The sequence below is a fragment of the Daldinia loculata genome (genome assembly GCF_022478755.1).
Source record: "Daldinia loculata strain CBS 113971 unplaced genomic scaffold F4817scaffold_9, whole genome shotgun sequence".
In the NCBI taxonomy this organism is placed as follows: domain Eukaryota; kingdom Fungi; phylum Ascomycota; class Sordariomycetes; order Xylariales; family Hypoxylaceae; genus Daldinia; species Daldinia loculata.
In genome coordinates this window covers 487,380-503,621 of record NW_026054863.1, presented here as the reverse complement: position 1 = coordinate 503,621, position 16,242 = coordinate 487,380, and the positions used below count along the sequence as shown (strand labels likewise).

The 16,242-nt window shown below is 46.3% G+C and overlaps 3 protein-coding genes across 3 annotated transcripts; 2 read left to right on the top strand and 1 right to left on the bottom strand.

Annotated features, from left to right (window-relative positions):
* Positions 1 to 9,431: 9,431 nt before the first annotated feature.
* On the top strand, positions 9,432 to 12,004 carry F4817DRAFT_369430 (uncharacterized protein; the record flags this gene model as incomplete). Its single annotated transcript, XM_049307347.1, has 4 exons — positions 9,432 to 9,905; positions 9,956 to 10,183; positions 10,238 to 10,517; positions 10,569 to 12,004. The coding sequence occupies 4 exons, from the start codon at positions 9,432 to 9,434 to the stop codon at positions 12,002 to 12,004; spliced, it is 2,418 nt and encodes an 805-aa protein (XP_049161742.1).
* Positions 12,005 to 13,299: 1,295 nt separating this feature from the next.
* F4817DRAFT_329405 (lysyl-tRNA synthetase) lies at positions 13,300 to 15,464 on the bottom strand. Its single transcript, XM_049302276.1, has 2 exons — positions 15,365 to 15,464; positions 13,300 to 15,175 (listed from the first exon to the last, which is right to left on the bottom strand). The coding sequence occupies exon 2, from the start codon at positions 15,166 to 15,168 to the stop codon at positions 13,372 to 13,374; it is 1,797 nt and encodes a 598-aa protein (XP_049161741.1). The 5' UTR covers positions 15,169 to 15,175; positions 15,365 to 15,464; the 3' UTR covers positions 13,300 to 13,371.
* A 246-nt stretch (positions 15,465 to 15,710) lies between these two features.
* F4817DRAFT_357069 (mitochondrial import inner membrane translocase subunit TIM10) lies at positions 15,711 to 16,090 on the top strand (the record flags this gene model as incomplete). The annotated part of the gene is made up of 2 exons (XM_049305874.1): positions 15,711 to 15,808; positions 15,898 to 16,090. 2 exons carry the CDS (start codon positions 15,711 to 15,713, stop codon positions 16,088 to 16,090), a joined length of 291 nt encoding a protein of 96 aa, XP_049161740.1.
* Between the last annotated feature and the right edge of the window lie 152 nt (positions 16,091 to 16,242).

Here is a 16,242-nt window from a genome sequence, read left to right as displayed (position 1 = left end):
GACGAAATTACAATGTCGTTTAATATGCACCGGCGTACTAGTGGCCATGGGCTATTGACAGGGGGCTGAAAGGGGGACAAGAATTGTTCCCAGCACCCCTCCTAGAAAATTCAGAACGGAAACCTTTCCCATCGAAATGGAAAGCTTCGAACTACGGAGTATTATGCTGGATTACTAGACCTCTTTGGCATGATGAGACCCAGATGATCCAACTTGCTATTGATGACCATAGCTTCGTTCGAGATCCCGGAATATTGGGACTTATGTACATATTGGGGACTGATATCCTTCTATTTAGAAACGTTAGAAACGAAGTACATGGAGTACATAGGTAGTGTGTAGTCGCCAAGTGGTAACTATATTATTATTGGCCTTCTTTTTCTTATGATCCGCGTATGTGTATCTGGCTGGTACCATACCATCTTTCTCGCTTGAAGCCAAGCGCATATGAGCACCCCTTTTTGCCTGCTTATTGAATAGACCGGAGGAGCAAATCAATTACGACCTACCTAATAGACCTACCTACCTAATACATGTCCCTAATACATGTTCTACACAGTCTGACAAGACACCGCTTGCCGAACCTGGCAGCTAGCAAGTTCGGTTCGGTTCTGGAATCGGACGACATTGCTGATGATAGGACGGTGGTGATCGCGCCGATACCACTCCAACACAAATATCCGTTACATCCATCCAATGAAGCCGATATGCAAGATGCACTCATTGCGGCATGCTCGCTGCATATTGTCCTGCAACTCACGGTCATAGGGCCAAGGGTGTGGATAGCTTTTCTGTCTTGGGTTGTCTTCGAGGAGGGTTGGCAGATTATGCTTATTGGGTAATAATTCGGATGAATTGTGGGATATGCGAGAGTAGATCTCCAGTGCAATATCAGGAGTAAGCTGGGCTGGCTGGCAAGATGGGTACTCGTTCAAGAAGTACCGACATTCATTAGCTTCTCATGGCTTTTCCCTACAAAACCCCTACTACCGCTAAAGCACGTTTATCTATGTAGACGCAGCATCCACTGCAGAAGAGCGTACATTAGGTACATATTACAGCCTGGCTCGTCTGCCCCCATGTGATAATTTTAGCTGAGTGGGCTACCTGGTAGTTGCTAGAATGATGTGGATGCCCCCCCGTCTGTGAGCTTTGTCGATCAGAGGGCCACCCTTCAACCGAAATAAGGAAGAAAAGGGGACTCGATATAGCCAGGATTTGATTCTTGAGATTTACTACATAATATCGCAGGCTCCATCGCATTTAAAAGTGAGTAGTCATTCCAGAATAGCCTTTCTTTCCTGTCCCTTTTCTATCCCTTGAACTACAGTGTCTGTTTCAGGCTATCATCTATCTCTGACACCTGGGTCGATTCTTGGTGGTTCAATTTTACTAGATCTCGACCCTGAAATCCCTGGAATCCCTGAAATGGGGACCCCAGAAGTGGATCCCGATATTCCAACTTGGAGCGTACCGGAGTTTTTCTCTGGATAACTTCATTTCAACGAGCCGTTCGAGTTGAGCAGCATGGATTATTCACCTATCAAGTACAACGTGTGCTCGGTTTAATATTAAAGCACTTCTCTTGCTCACGAAATATGCGAAATACGCGACATGGTTTGGTCAAGGTTGGTTGGGTACATACAAAACAGAGTCACTAACAGATAGGATCGCGATTAGTTGCGTGGATATACATATACCTAAACATGTAGTGTGATGTTACGCGCAGGACGTTACTGAGATTCGCGGCCCTCTCCTTATTTTTACGCCCAGTCGAACGATTGGATACGATACTAACCGATTTTTCACCCCATAAACATTTGGCGTCCGCGCGCAAAAACAGTCACTTTCAAGTTTCAAGATCCACTTGACAGCTCTGGAACTGGAATTGTATAAATCATTTAACTAAATAATTAGGTCGCGGGCGCCGTTCTCTAGGCTATCTAGACTCATCTTGTTATTACACTCCTAGGCTATTTTGATACGTAATAACGGCACTAGAGTCAATGATATCGGAACGAATATATGCACCAAGGAACAAGCGCTTCGACCAGTTCAATCATCATTCAAGAATTTCTTTCGATAATCTGTCTGTAATCTAATTATACACCAATCTGGTCCACATGGCGATGTTGGTGATGATATCCACAATCACAGATCGACGTTCCTATATACAATTGATAGGATTTGCGAAGAGCATCGATGAGACATCTAGAAGCTTTCCATTCGTCTTTGCACAAACCCCTACATCAATATCTCAGCCTCGCCTCGCGGGCCAAGGCGGTTAGCGAGGTGTATACGCTAATAAGCGGCTGGATTAAGTCACCGGCGCCAAATAACGTTGTCGCAATTGGTTGGTCGTGTGTCACGATCTATGGAACACATCGGTTGAAGAGTTGACAAGACCCGGCAAACGGTGTTTTCGTTTGTAACACGAAGTTTCAAGTCTAACAACTTCTACTCCTAGATCGGATATGAAGAATGCCATGTGAGTAGATGGTAAGTAAAGTAGTCTGTTATTTTTATCCCATACATCCTTTGGTATGTGGCATTAAGCAAATTTGATGTTCAGCTGGTTGAAATATAACATATTCTTTCACTCATGTATGCGTAATCATCATGGATGGGCCTTATTCCGTACGCTTCGAATGCCAGGGCTAGGTTACATTTGATCTCCCCGCGACGAACTTTCCTGACTCGTACATGACATAAACATACCATCCATCTTTGCGATTGCGTTTACCGCGGTCCCCCGCCTATCAATCCCCGCTATGTTATAGCCCTTCGAAACCTGAATCCCGATCAAGGGACCTCAGTTCCTAAGAATAAGCGCCTGACCTCGCCAATATATTCTCTAGAATGCTTTTCCCTCATCCCGCGTGGCCATTAGCCAATAACTAGCATCGTATTTGAGTTGTTTTAACTCGTATTGTTAGTCATGGTCCTATACTTGAGCTTTTTCCACTTAGTTATATGAAGTCAATCTAATATGTACATAGAGCCCTATCATATAGCAGCACCACCTAATAACTTGTTTCAGTTTCGTCGTTCCTTTTATTAGCACGGGTTTATGCAAATATTAGGGACGCCGCAGATCGATCCCCCCGGGTCCGCTATTCCTCCCGGTCTGGGAGGATTTCGCCGTTCGCAGGGATTTTTTTTTTACCGTCTAACGGTAGTTAAAGACGTCGAGCTAGCCCTTTGGGAATACAGACAAGATGTTGGATCTGATCATGCCGAACGTGTGCGGCACATTGCCTTGCTTGTCCTGAAATACCCTCCGATACGGTATGTCCTCGGGACCCTGTAAAAGCTTGGGTTCACTTTTCTTACCGGAAAAGCTGGAAACCCCCTTGCTTTTCTTTAATAACTACAGGAGAAAACTCCGAAACAAGAAGCTATATATCATGCAGAATACCCTACGTGAGCTCATCACGAGTCTAGCCGAAGATGATATTCAAAAGGTGGGGTGGTATAGTGAGTAACAACTAGGCGACTTGCGACATGATTTTAAAAAAATAACGGTAGTTTAAACCCGAATTAGACGCTCAGATGCCATTCACTGGCTGACCGTGACTCTGGTTAGGGCTATCGTCGTTATAGGCAAGTCAACGATAAACGAGGACACGAGCAAATTTTAAGGGTAATCCTTCAATGGCAGGGCGTAACCAACCGGCAACTTTTTTTTCTTGACGACGTTCATTCGCGTTCCATGCGCAGGTGACTATCATTATTACATATCCACCGGCATTGGGCTGTCAGAGATATATTTTCTTTCGCGTGTATTGCTCATCCCCTCACTTCCAAAGTCCTGAAATCGAGAGGCTAGAAGATGCTCGATTCGAGTGAGTGTGCGTCTTGGTTTGGCCCGACAGGGATGGTAGCACGTCCTCTTAGCGAATTATTTCGATATGAGCCATCATCATCGGTAGTGCCCGCTCTCTCTCTCTCTCTCTCTCTCTCTCCCTCATCATTCTTCTTCCTGCCCACTATCACATATCGACATCGACGATTATTCCGGTTTCCCATTGTCACGAGTGTCGCTTATTGATAACTTTTAAAGTGCTGGTCTCCTCCCTGTCTCAGAATTCTTTAACCGTCTGGGGGGTTATGTATCAATAAAAGTCGTCGAGCAGCATGCGGCTTGGGTGAGACAATCTCCGTGTAGTATCAACAGTGTTACATTCTATCCAGGCCAGATTTGGACGTAATGGTTGCCCTTCCGAGCTCTGACTCGAAGCTCGTGATCCTTGCTACGTATTCCCCTTCTAAATATCCCTGTCGCGTAAAACCCGTTAGCCGCGAATGTCGAAATCTCCGATTCCGTTCGAAAGCCAGACGAACAAAAGAACGAACGTTTATGGGCATCATCAGATCACCTTTTTGGTCCTTGGATCCGCCCACCCATTCGTGCGCCTTTCGGAATCCCCAAGAGGCATCTGGAACCTCGTCTCGGCAAGGGTCTTGCCCTTCAACCCCCTTTTGCAACACTCTTTCGCAAACTTGCAACAGGCGGTGACCGCTAACTGGCAGGACAGGACAGACATCCCAGATCGTTATCAGAATTTGCTTACCAGTCAGAACGGCCAGTTGCTCATTCCCCGATATAGAACTAGCGCACCTGGCACCATCACCTCCATCCCACCAGTGCCTTTCCCCCACCCCCTACCCCCCTTCTCTCCCCTTTCTGATGCCCTGCAGCCCGCGCGGACGTTCATGCATCCCCAACTTCTGGCCTGCAGCTTCTGGTGTGTGTGTGTCGCAGACGCATGGTGTAGTTGGACAAAGCTCCTGGCAGCAGACCACAGTAGTGTAGCATACGTAAGACGATGGCTTGCTTAGCTTGCGAAGATCCTATTTCTCTATATCAGTCAGGCGTATTCCCCCCCCAAATCTGCCTATCTATCCGCCGGTGCGCATGGTTTCGCGCGTGACGAGCACACGACATCGCCAGCTTCTTTTAGTGCCAGATTGTTCAATGGTCTCGAAGGGATCCGAATTGGAGGAACCCTTCTGCCAAGCAGGATGTGATACACGCTGTAGGTAGCTGCGTTTCCTTACCATTCCCCTCATCGATCATATGTACGGTATAGGAGAGCAGACGGCGTGGCATGGCATGGCATGGCATGTGCCGCCGATGGGAGATTCCGTTATCAAAAAAGGCTACCTGATGGCTGCCTACCGTCGGCTAGTCGTATCCTATACATATCCCATCGCTTCTGATCAACGGTTTTACCCCAGTCTCGAATACACTATCAACCTGGTTCCCCCTCAAAAAGGCCTGGTTCCAAATGGCGGTAAGGCATGGACTAATAATATGAGTGGCATACCCGGTAACATCGTTCCGATTCTCGCTTGCCTCCGACACCTCTTGCATATTTGACGTGATTTGAGACCCGGATGTCTCTGGTGTCACACCTTGCCCTATTCCGGGCACATGACCCTGATAACGGTAGCGGGTGCGAGCTGGTAGCTTCGGTCGGCCGGTCCGTGGGCCACGCTTTCCGGACGGAGTATTGCTATAGTTGTGTTAACTGTAGACAGACGTCGGTGCCAAGTGATTTTCGTTCTTTCTTCTGCTATGCTCTCTCTGACGTCTCGGTTTTATTGTCGTCTCTCGGCTTGGTTAGGATCTTTCAGAATGCCTAACGGCTAGGATTATTTTCAGCGTTTGAAGTTGATTATTCCTTTGTTCGTCCCGTTCATGTCAGTGAGCAGTGCCGACAAGTTTAAGTCTATTAGCACCACAGACTTCCTCGAATCGTCAACGGTTCGGTATGGCTTATCAATATTGTTTGTTGGGCTGTAGAGTACTGTTGCTCCGCCGATAGAAAATGACGCTGCAATATTCTATATGGTCGCTGTTTGTAGATATAATTGCCACAATGAAGTCTTCTGTTAACGGCGATAGGGAGCCTTGAGACTAAATAGTCAAATATACTCTAATAGTTGTAATTAGGAGGCTTTCCATGCGGCGTCAGCTTCATAGTCTTCGGACAGGGTTCCCTATATTGGTTTATAGACCTTGAGTCAGCACATTATTGTCTAGGATGGACAGTAGAGGTACTGAACCTTGGCTAGAGATGCTCCCAGAAGGAAGAATGATCTCTAGCGACATTATGTATATGGTCATGTCCGATCTCTAGATTCTTTTGCAATAGACAGGCTTGTAGAGCCTTCATTTTTGTTAGGAGAGTATTCCCTTGTGTGGAGCCTGCGCGCCTGTCTCTGCGTCGTTGCGGCATTCGTAAACGTGCGCCGCTGCTATTTGATTGCTTTCGGTTCGATATTATTCTGCCGCCGGCATGCTTTCGCCAAAGATTGCCATAAAGCGACGAACAATGCCGTCGGAAATCCCCGAGAAGGTAGTATAAGCCTCATCTATGTTTCGCTAGATAGATATTTTGGCTCTATCTTCTTCCAGCAATCATTCTCCAGCGGCTTGTCTTCTTGCGACAGAAGATAAAGTCATGGTTTTGAATTGGAGTTTGGTCTTGAATGTAGAAAATTCTCTTTGTTCGTTATTGAATTCATTATTTCTAGTTTGCAGAATTAGTTAGCACGTGCTATCCCAGGTTATCCTACTGGTAGGAAAAGGAAGAGATAGGAGACAAAATAACAAGCAGAGACAGATTCTTACAGTATGGTAAGAATTAAAGATAGCCAGTATGACTGACTACATTCTCAATTAGTACGGAGAGAATAATAGGGGTTCTCGTACCTAAGTCACACGAGGGGCAAAATGTACCGCTTGGTAAAGCAAGTCCCATGCTGGTTGAGGTAGGTGCAATTGCGAGGAATTCGAGGGGTGGATGCGTGGGGAAGAGGAATCTCGTGGGCATAAGATATTTAGTACGACAAAAGTTTATGTTGATATGCTATAAATTGTTATATTTCCTAAATACTTTGGTTAATCCGAGCAAGTCTCTATGCCTCTCTATTATGATCAAACTTCAATGTGACTCGTGGGGAAAGGTATTGTAGGCATTGATGGGAGTCAATCTTAGGAGAAGCCACCCAGGTACTCGGAAGTGACTTCGATGAGCCGCACTAATTATATCGTCTATTACACTGTGTATTAGCCACTAATCCCCCATAAATATTTCGAGGGCAAGTGTAGGCTACGATGGCCATACCTCTCACGAGAATATGATGGGGTATGTACGTTGCCTACCCTCTTTCGTCAACTAAGACGCGTCATATGAAGGGACATTTATTGCAAGGCACTAGAGAATGTGTACCTATATACCTAGGCTATATCATCTACGAATGCTTCTATAAACTAATGATGATTCTTCTTTGGCTACTTCACTACAGGTAGGTGCTAAATGCCCATCACCAACATCCCCCAGGGCTACCAAGGTACGTAAATAACGATAATAACGGCATGAACGCTTTTCCCTAGGCCTTATATTTTTCATAAGATGAGCTAGATAAATATGTCAGGTACGTAGCCTACGGTGGACTACATGTACGTATATGGTACTGTGCTCTGTACACTAATTGGGTATTCTCCTAGCTGAACGTGGACACTTCCCTCTTTCCTCGTAACTACCTCCCCATATCGTTTACTTTTTATTTAATTTAAATAAACTGGCCTCGAAGTACAACTTCCCTAGATATGATATTATTATTTCTTCTAGTTGGGCGCGAGAGCTTTGCCAATTTCGAAAAACATCTGGCACCCACACCGTATAACATTCCTTTCCCAGTCTCTACCTTCCTGCTTCACTTTCCTAGACTCACGGGGAATTGATTTTATATCATCTAGCAGATCCCACGATTAGCTAGTGGGTCTATTTGACTACTACACTTCTTTACGTTACCCTACTTTTCATCGTATTCGTGGTATCCTTCCCTAAGACCCGCCTTCCAATCCAAACACCATCGTATCCGACCCGTCAGTTCATGCAGCAACAGCCCTGCCTCGGCCTTTCATGGCTTAGGTTATAGGTGCGTACACATTCTTAACTGAATTGACTTAACCTACCGACCTTACATTTAGTAATCTGATTATTTTAGGTAACTAACCCTCTAGGTCCCTTCCTCGTACACATTGTTGCCACTTATATCCTCCCCATTGGAATAAATTATTCTACGCGCTCTTTCAAGTCGAAACGAATGTAAGTCCTTCGTATTTTATCCTCTGTTACTACCAGCAATTGTGTATCCCGACTTGCGTTTCCCCCTATTACACCATCACTCCCCAAGCAACTTCCTTCACGATACCACAGCGTTAGTATCTAATAGAAGTCACCATTATCATCAATCATAACCATACCCCATTTTGCCTAGCGGTGGTGTATCATTCACAAATGGTCATAACAAACATTAGCTATTGGCAAAACTCTTCCCCGTACAACATTACACCGTACACACGAACGACTTTCCACCGTTAATCCCATATATAGCAAGCACTAACACCTAGTTTATACAGGATCGTCTCTGGTATTAGCCTCGATCACCTGATCGCTCACTAAGTAAGTAGTTTCACATTTGCCTCGAACAGACGTTTTCTATGTACATCCCTAAACTCTATCGACTCGCACTGGTATTTATTTCACATACCATTTCTAACAACTCTCAAAAACTACCGGCTTTTCAATCCTAATTTTCCCTAAATATTCATATTCATCCTTGGACCCATCCCTCAGTACCAAGCATCTCTATTGGCCTTATTCAACGTCGTTTACTCTCATCGCCTCGTCTTCGCTTGAAACTAACAGTCGTACGCAGTAATCTACCTACCCTTCTGCAGCAAGATTCAACCCGAAAGCCCCCTCGTTCTCAATCAGGTATGCAATTGACTTCCCTTTTCGCCTCGTCATAATATTTTTCTGCTATTTATCGTCTCTGCTGCCCACCGAGTTCCCAATGAATGTTTAATGCCATTGGCCTTTCCTACACTGAGTACTATTACCAAGCGCTACAGCCGCCCCTTTAATTGCCCCTTGGCCAATGCCATACAGTCATGGGCATGAATACGCGGTATCTACCTGCTCAAGAGGACCGGTTTCCCCCTTCCCCACCACATTCTGCTCCTTCCTCTTACCGTCTCTAGTGATGCCATTGGCATTTACCAACACTTAATATTTCCCCCTTTAACACATCAGATCATATTTATTTGTATTGAAACTCTATGATCTAATTATCTGCATGCGGCTATACGCTAACTCGTAGATCAGCAAGGGTTGAGTCTGATACTTGAAGCTGGGTTAATCTTAACTAGAGATCAGTGTTGGTCATAGTACGTTTTGGTATTTCATTATTTACTTCAGTACAACCGGACATACATACTTCATGACTTACCTTGAAGAATAGAATCCTACTACTGACACTCCAACTATTATTTGCCTTTCTCGAGGGCTTGATAAGGCCCGAGCTAACTGCGTATTCTAGCAACACTGAATCTCAAAAGCTTCATCATCGCGATGGACTACATCCAAGACATTCGCCGCTCTGGCACCCTCCCCTACCCGAATCTCATTCAGAGTTACGCAACGGCGAACCAACATCATTTCTTCCTTGAGCCTGAGGAACCCTCCCCGGAAGGTGGTGCTGGTAAGCAGTACCAAACGGCAGTAGAAGCCTCTATCGAGAATGCAATCAAGTTCCGCTTTGGAAATTTCGGTTCCACCACTCATATATACCGAAAAGACAGGGCCGGGAAAGGATCCCACTTCATTATGTTCTATCGTCGCGACCGCGGTGATTTTGATCATGGACTTGCTCGATCTAATGAGGATGTCTACGAATGTGCTAAGATGAACATCTTACGCCATCCCCTGCGTGATGACTTCAATAATCCGGAGTACGCTACCAAGCAACGGGCCCCTACCAGTAGTCTAGTCAAGGCTCTGCTTCGCCTAAACAATTACCCGGCAATCCCGGGCACGGTCATGAGTGTAAGTAAACCTATCGAAGATATCCTTGGCTTTCACTAACCTATTCATAGGCACCGCTGTTGCCGCGGTGTGATCCTATCTCTTCAATACCCGAGGACGGCCTTAAGCCAGGGCAGTTTTCTAAGCCTAAGCATACACAACCTACAGCTCTTACCAGTGTGTTTGAGATACCAGAACTTTGCATATCGATCATGCTAGAGATTGGCCATCGTTGGGGAGACTTGTCTAACCTTAGTCGCACATGTCAAACTATTATGTTTGCACTCAATGCTATCTCAGTAAGATACCCGACATGAAGTAAAGAGTTATACCGGAAACTAACACTTGTGTAGACACGTGTAGACGTCCTTAGCGGCAACTTCCTCAACCTAGAATTCAGCGACGCCGAGATCGATAAAGCCAACGCCGGATTAACCCCTGAAGAGATAGAGCAGGGTAAATTTATAAAGCCCTCCTCACCGCATTTCCTGGTCCTTTCGAATGTCAGACCACTCTACAAGGCCCCGGAGGACGGGGAGGACGAGCCGGACAGCTTTGGATTTCCCGCTCGTCCAAAGGGAAAGATCTCCAGGCCGACCGCAGAGAGGAGAGTAATTGATACTTACCGATTCTGTAAGTCTGTATTTCGATCTGAGGTGACTTGTATAGCTAACAGGTATTTAGTGCGAACAATCGATGTTCGTGGCCATCAGATCAAAATCCTCCATCTCCACTCCGTTCCAAATTTCGACATTCCCCTTCTCAAGAAATGTCTTGAGCGGATGCCGAACTTAGAAATACTCGGAGTTTACAATTGTGTACTTTTGCATTTCGGCGAGACCGTCCCGTTCCTGAAAGCCATAATCGCGCACAACAAGAAGCCCGGGAACAAATTCGTCCGATCTGACTTCTCGCCTGTCTATTACCCCGGACTTCCCGTGGGTTCGGAAGGGAGAACTGGAGAATACGGGGTCATACCGTCGGACCAAGGATTGATAGATACTCGCAGAGCCATTGTGGCAGTACTGCGTAAGGTTGTCTCTCTCGCCTTGAAGAATGATATAGATTGGTTCACACCTGGCACTGCCATGCGACAGTATCTAGAACGAATCCCCTTCGCCCTCGGCTCACTTCGATATATCCTCGAGGCCTGTTATAACATCTACTACCACGAACATGGTCTATACTACCCGTTTCTTAAAGATGCTTTAAAACAAGGTATAGTCTTCGATAATAACGAGCCCCGACACGAAGCAATGCGTTGCACCGTCTATAATGATCTCATACTGGCGGTTGAGGGCAAACCCATGCAACGGGACCGCTTGGTGGCCATAACCATGAGTGAAGGCTTTTCCAAGCTTATAACATGTGCATTCTGCGCAACCCCCTTGCCCGCGTATTTCTTTACGCAGGAATCGATAGACCGCCAGTCGGACCAAGTTGAGTGCTGCGGTTGTCAACTCGGCACTCAACTGGAGCACCATGTTGATAACTTCTTCCAGGAGAGGAAGGGAGTTATGCATTTCCTGTTCGATGACGAACAGATCACGGATATTAGCAGTTTCCTCAACGCCAAGAGGACCGCTACGCCCGAAGAACTTCGCAATCCAAAGTTCGACTTCTGGCTCATATCCGTCAAAACAAAAGACGAAGTATTAGCAGCACGACCCGACAACGAAGAGGCTTTTATCCTGGACTGGCGACCCGGTCCCAGCCACGATGAGGAGGCGAAGCAGATCTGGGTGTGGAAAGAGCGCGTCGTGAAAGCGATGCGATACGCAAAGCGCAACATAGACGAGGGGCTTAAACAATCCATGGAGGCCATTGCCGACTGTAGGAAGGATATCGGGATCTTAGACGACCTATACTACAACGGACACCTCCAGAATGCTTTCGAGATTAGACAGAACCGTAACACGGTGGATAGCATCGAGCGCTACATCGTGCAGGAACGCGCCCGGTGCGGCTTGGCGCAGATGACAGGAAGATTCGGGACTACACTGGCTGCTAACTGGGACGACGAGATCAAGAAGTACCGAGAGATTGTTCAGATCGAAGCTGGACTGATCGAAAACCTTGGCCCTCGCCATGTGTGGGAGACTCGGGGCGGCATCTTCTAAGCTCGCTCTTATTACATTTTCCCTACTTGCTTCTTCATGGCTTAAAGGAAAGTTTTCAAGCTTGTCCTTCTAAGTGACCGCTATTGACGGCCACCATGGAATCATTCAACATTCATTCCCTGAGCACGAAGCCCAATCCTCGGAGGCTATATACATGCCTTTCCTTACGCCTTTCAGCTTTCAACAAGCGGCGTAATACACGCATCCGTGCTCTATGAATGAATTCATCATTCTATTTCCCAAGGAATCAGCTTGTGCTTCTTCGACATACAGACAGTGCCAAGAACCAAGGGCCAACATCCTTATACATTGCGCTGCGCTCCTCTGGAGTTTTCATTTTCCTCAGCTGTCCTATACACCATCTGGACATCATCATACGGTGGAAATCAGACAACTAGGACTAGAGCCAGGTATCTAACCTATTAGATAGACCCAGAATTTTACAGCACGGGCCATATAGCAGACAGTCGGGTTTTCAGAGAGCCTTGGCGTAAGACTGGGACAGAGCGCAGGATATGGGAGGAGATGATACCCAAACACCACAGAATAGTGGCGGAGTCAAGAGGAGTTCGGGTGCATGCGATGCTTTATTTACTTCCTTCTGCTATTTTCGCGTATATCTACTCTATCGGTACTTCTGGTAGTAAATTGATGATGTCGCGAGATTACAGACACTGTTATGGGTGACAATGTGCTTCTTATAAAATGGACTAGAAAGTAATAGCTACGACGCTGAAACGGGCCTGAATGGCTAACTCTAGGGCTCGGGGGATTCCCTAAATGGCGACTTTAAGGAGACACGGGGTGCGGAGGCGGGGGTTACTGTAATAGGAAATAAAAACTTAATCGGCTCCGTGCCGGTTGGACCCACACCGACCCGGAAAGGTTTTAGAGGCGGAGACACATTGCAAAGTTAGGAAGTAGTAACGCAATATTCATGGGAATTCTTAGGAAGCTACGCTATAGCATTTGCATGGAAATTACATGATATATTATGCTAAAATATCCTAAGCTCATTTAACCTGAGTGAAAAAGTCAGGTTCTCCGATTCTTCTGATATCATCTTGAGAAGGTCATTCGAGTGCGGATTTCTAGACTACTGCTTGTATTATTGTCTCTAGCTTGTTAGTCTTCTTTTATTGGCTGCAGCGCTCAACTCACGTAGTAATTAGAACAGCTTAGCATCAGTATCGAAGTCGCCCATCAAGACGGAGTATGGGCACTCACTGATACATTTACACAGGCCTCTGTCCTTAGGTTCCACAATGACGAATTATGTAGCCATGCACTGCTGACGAATGGACAAGTTTTGGTATTATATGCAAAGGGTATCGTTTCTATTTCTATATTGTCTAGTTGTGTAGCCATTAATGCTCCTTGGCAGCTTGGCGTATCGAGACAACATTCCTCAACGTCCCGAAACTGAGAATATCACCAATCCTCGGTGCCCCGGAGAACATCATTACCAGCCTATCAACACCGCAACCCCAGCCCCCTGTGGGTGGCAGTCCGTACTGCAAAGCGTGGACATAGCTCTCATCTACTTCGGCGGGCCCCTCGCCTGCTGTTGTTGGCTTGTCCTTCTGTGACTCAAGCTGCAACTCAAACTTACGCTTCTGCTCGAACGGGTCGTTTTCCTCCTCGTACATATTAGCAATCTCGCGGCCTTGTATGAATAACTCGGCGCGAGCGGATACGAGTTGGCCGGTCTTAGGACATGTAAATGATTTAGAGAGGGGCGCCATGCAAGCAGGATGGTGAATAATGAAAAGAGGCTCATCATGAGACGACGGCTCTAGATATTCGCCAGCAAGATCATCTAGAAGCCTGGCTAGTGTCAATTGAGACCCTTGAGCGAAACTCGTTCGACCGTCTAGGAGTTCTATGAGTTTAGGAAGCGCGTCATCTTCTGAGAGATCTGGGAATTGGATTCCGAGGACCTCTTCTAATGCTGGAATGAACTCAACCTGTTTCCACTTTTCCTGGGGCAACTGTATTTTCGACTTCTCAAGGGACTTAAGTTGACTCTCCGCAAGGTGTTCAACATGTTTGACAAGACGGGTGATTAGATCCTCAGTCATCAAAATCAAATCGTCTAGGTTGGAATAAGCAGAATAGAACTCGCACATGGTGAATTCTGGGTTATGGGTAGTATCGATACCCTCGTTGCGGAAGCATTGGCCAATCTCGAAGACCTTATCATTTCCACCAACGACAAGGCGCTTGAGCCACAACTCAGGGGCGATTCGCAATGCAAGCTCTTTTTGAGCAAACTCCGTGGCTGAGGTCAGAAATGGACGGGCTGCTGCCCCACCAGCGTAGTCCGCTAAGACAGGGGTTTGAACTTCTAAAAAGTCTTTCTCGTGGAAGAAATCCCGCATGCACTTAATGATATTAGAGCGGAGGCGAAACGTATCCGAGGTTCGTTGGTTAACGAGCAGATCCAAATGTTTATTCAAGACCATAGTCTCCTGGTTGACCAACTTCTCGGGAAGTGGTGCTAGACCAGGACTAAGCAGTGTGGGGAGCTCGGTTGCCTTTAATGTTAGTTCACCGGCGTCTGTTCGTATTGCCGTACCTTTGGCTGAGATAATATCACCACGAAGGAATGGATGGAGAGCGTCCTTGAATTGCTGAGGTTCAGGCTTCGGATCTGAAAGCTGACTTAGACTAATCATAATTTGGACTCGTTGATATCCACCCATAATGGAGAGAAAGACTAGCTTCGACCCAGACCTTCTTACGGACATGACCCGGCCCTCCAGAACAACCTCCTCGGAGGCTGGTGTAGTGGCTACATCTCGGTACCTTTCCTGAAAGCTAGGTATGCTTATCCGGTTAGGTCGGGAGCCAAGTCTTGGGTAATGAAGCACATTGTATTCTTTTAACTTCTGAACCCGGAGATCAACATTAACCTGACGGGTGATTGGGGCTACCGGATCACTCGTGGGCGCATCAGAGTTGGCCGTTGCGGACCTCTTGGGTACTGAGCTATGTATACATCTGTGCCGGGATACATTATGTGGTTTTGGGCTGTGTGAGGCCTTACTCCTTGCCGGATCACGATAACCGACAGAAAAGAACCGTGCATAGACAGGTGCCCGGGGTGATGGTATTTGGAACAGATATGGGCGCAGGAACTTCAAGTAGAGCCCGTTGTCCATTGAGAGACTGGAGAATGTTAGCTACAATCATAATCTTATTGTAGAAATTATAAAGAAGATGATGGAACAAATTCAGATAGGTTGGCTAATTGAGATCAAGCACCACAAAATGGTGTCAGTCGCAACGGTTCTTAAAGCAGTAGGTATCATCACGATGAACTTTTGACGATTATAAGAAATTCATAATTGTACTTACACTTAGAAAAGGCCTGCTCCGCTACCGCAAAGCTACCTCTAAGAACGCTGACAACTAATACCGCCTTGCTTTTATTCAGGTTGTCAAATGAATGTGGAGTGAAGAAAAAAAAGATTTTAAGTTGCATGATTTCTTGGAACTTACCTATTTTGCCGGAGTTTCTCCGGGGATTGCTGTTAATCCGGACGCCGCCTTCTAAATTTGACGATTGGTTACCTAAGCTTGATATCTTTTATCGAAAAGCTTCAAGCTTATCAAGACACTTTATTCAAGTTCTGCGTCACGAAAATAAAAGCTCGCAAACCAAGAAGTCACACATAAAACAGTCCTACATCAACCGCCCAATATGTCTTTCCTCGGCTTCGGAAGACCACAGCCCACTTCGGAGGAGAAGATCGCAGCTGTCCAAGCTGAGATGAAGCTCTTAACCCAGATGCACGACCGGTAAGATTCTTGTCCCGGGTGTCCAAGCGTCACGCCTTGACAATTAAACCTTCAAGAACGGGCTAAGGCTAATACCAACCATCTCATAGTCTCACAAAAGCATGTGCGAAGAAATGTGTCCCCAATGACTACCGAGAATCCGACCTCAACAAGGGCGAAAGCGTCTGCCTCGACCGATGTGCCGCAAAGTTTTTCGACGTACATATGAAGGTATCAGAACTATTGCAGCAAGAAATGCAAAGTAAAGGAGCTGGCGGCGCCGGGTTTGGCTTTGGTGGTTAATGCGAAGGAAGAGCGCTTTATGATGCTATACCTATATGCGATGAAGCCACAGCGGGCCCTTGTAACGATTGTACGATATGGATACCGGGACGTTAGGACACGTCTAATGATATGGTATATCCAAAAGCTCTTTACGGATTGGGGGACGTATT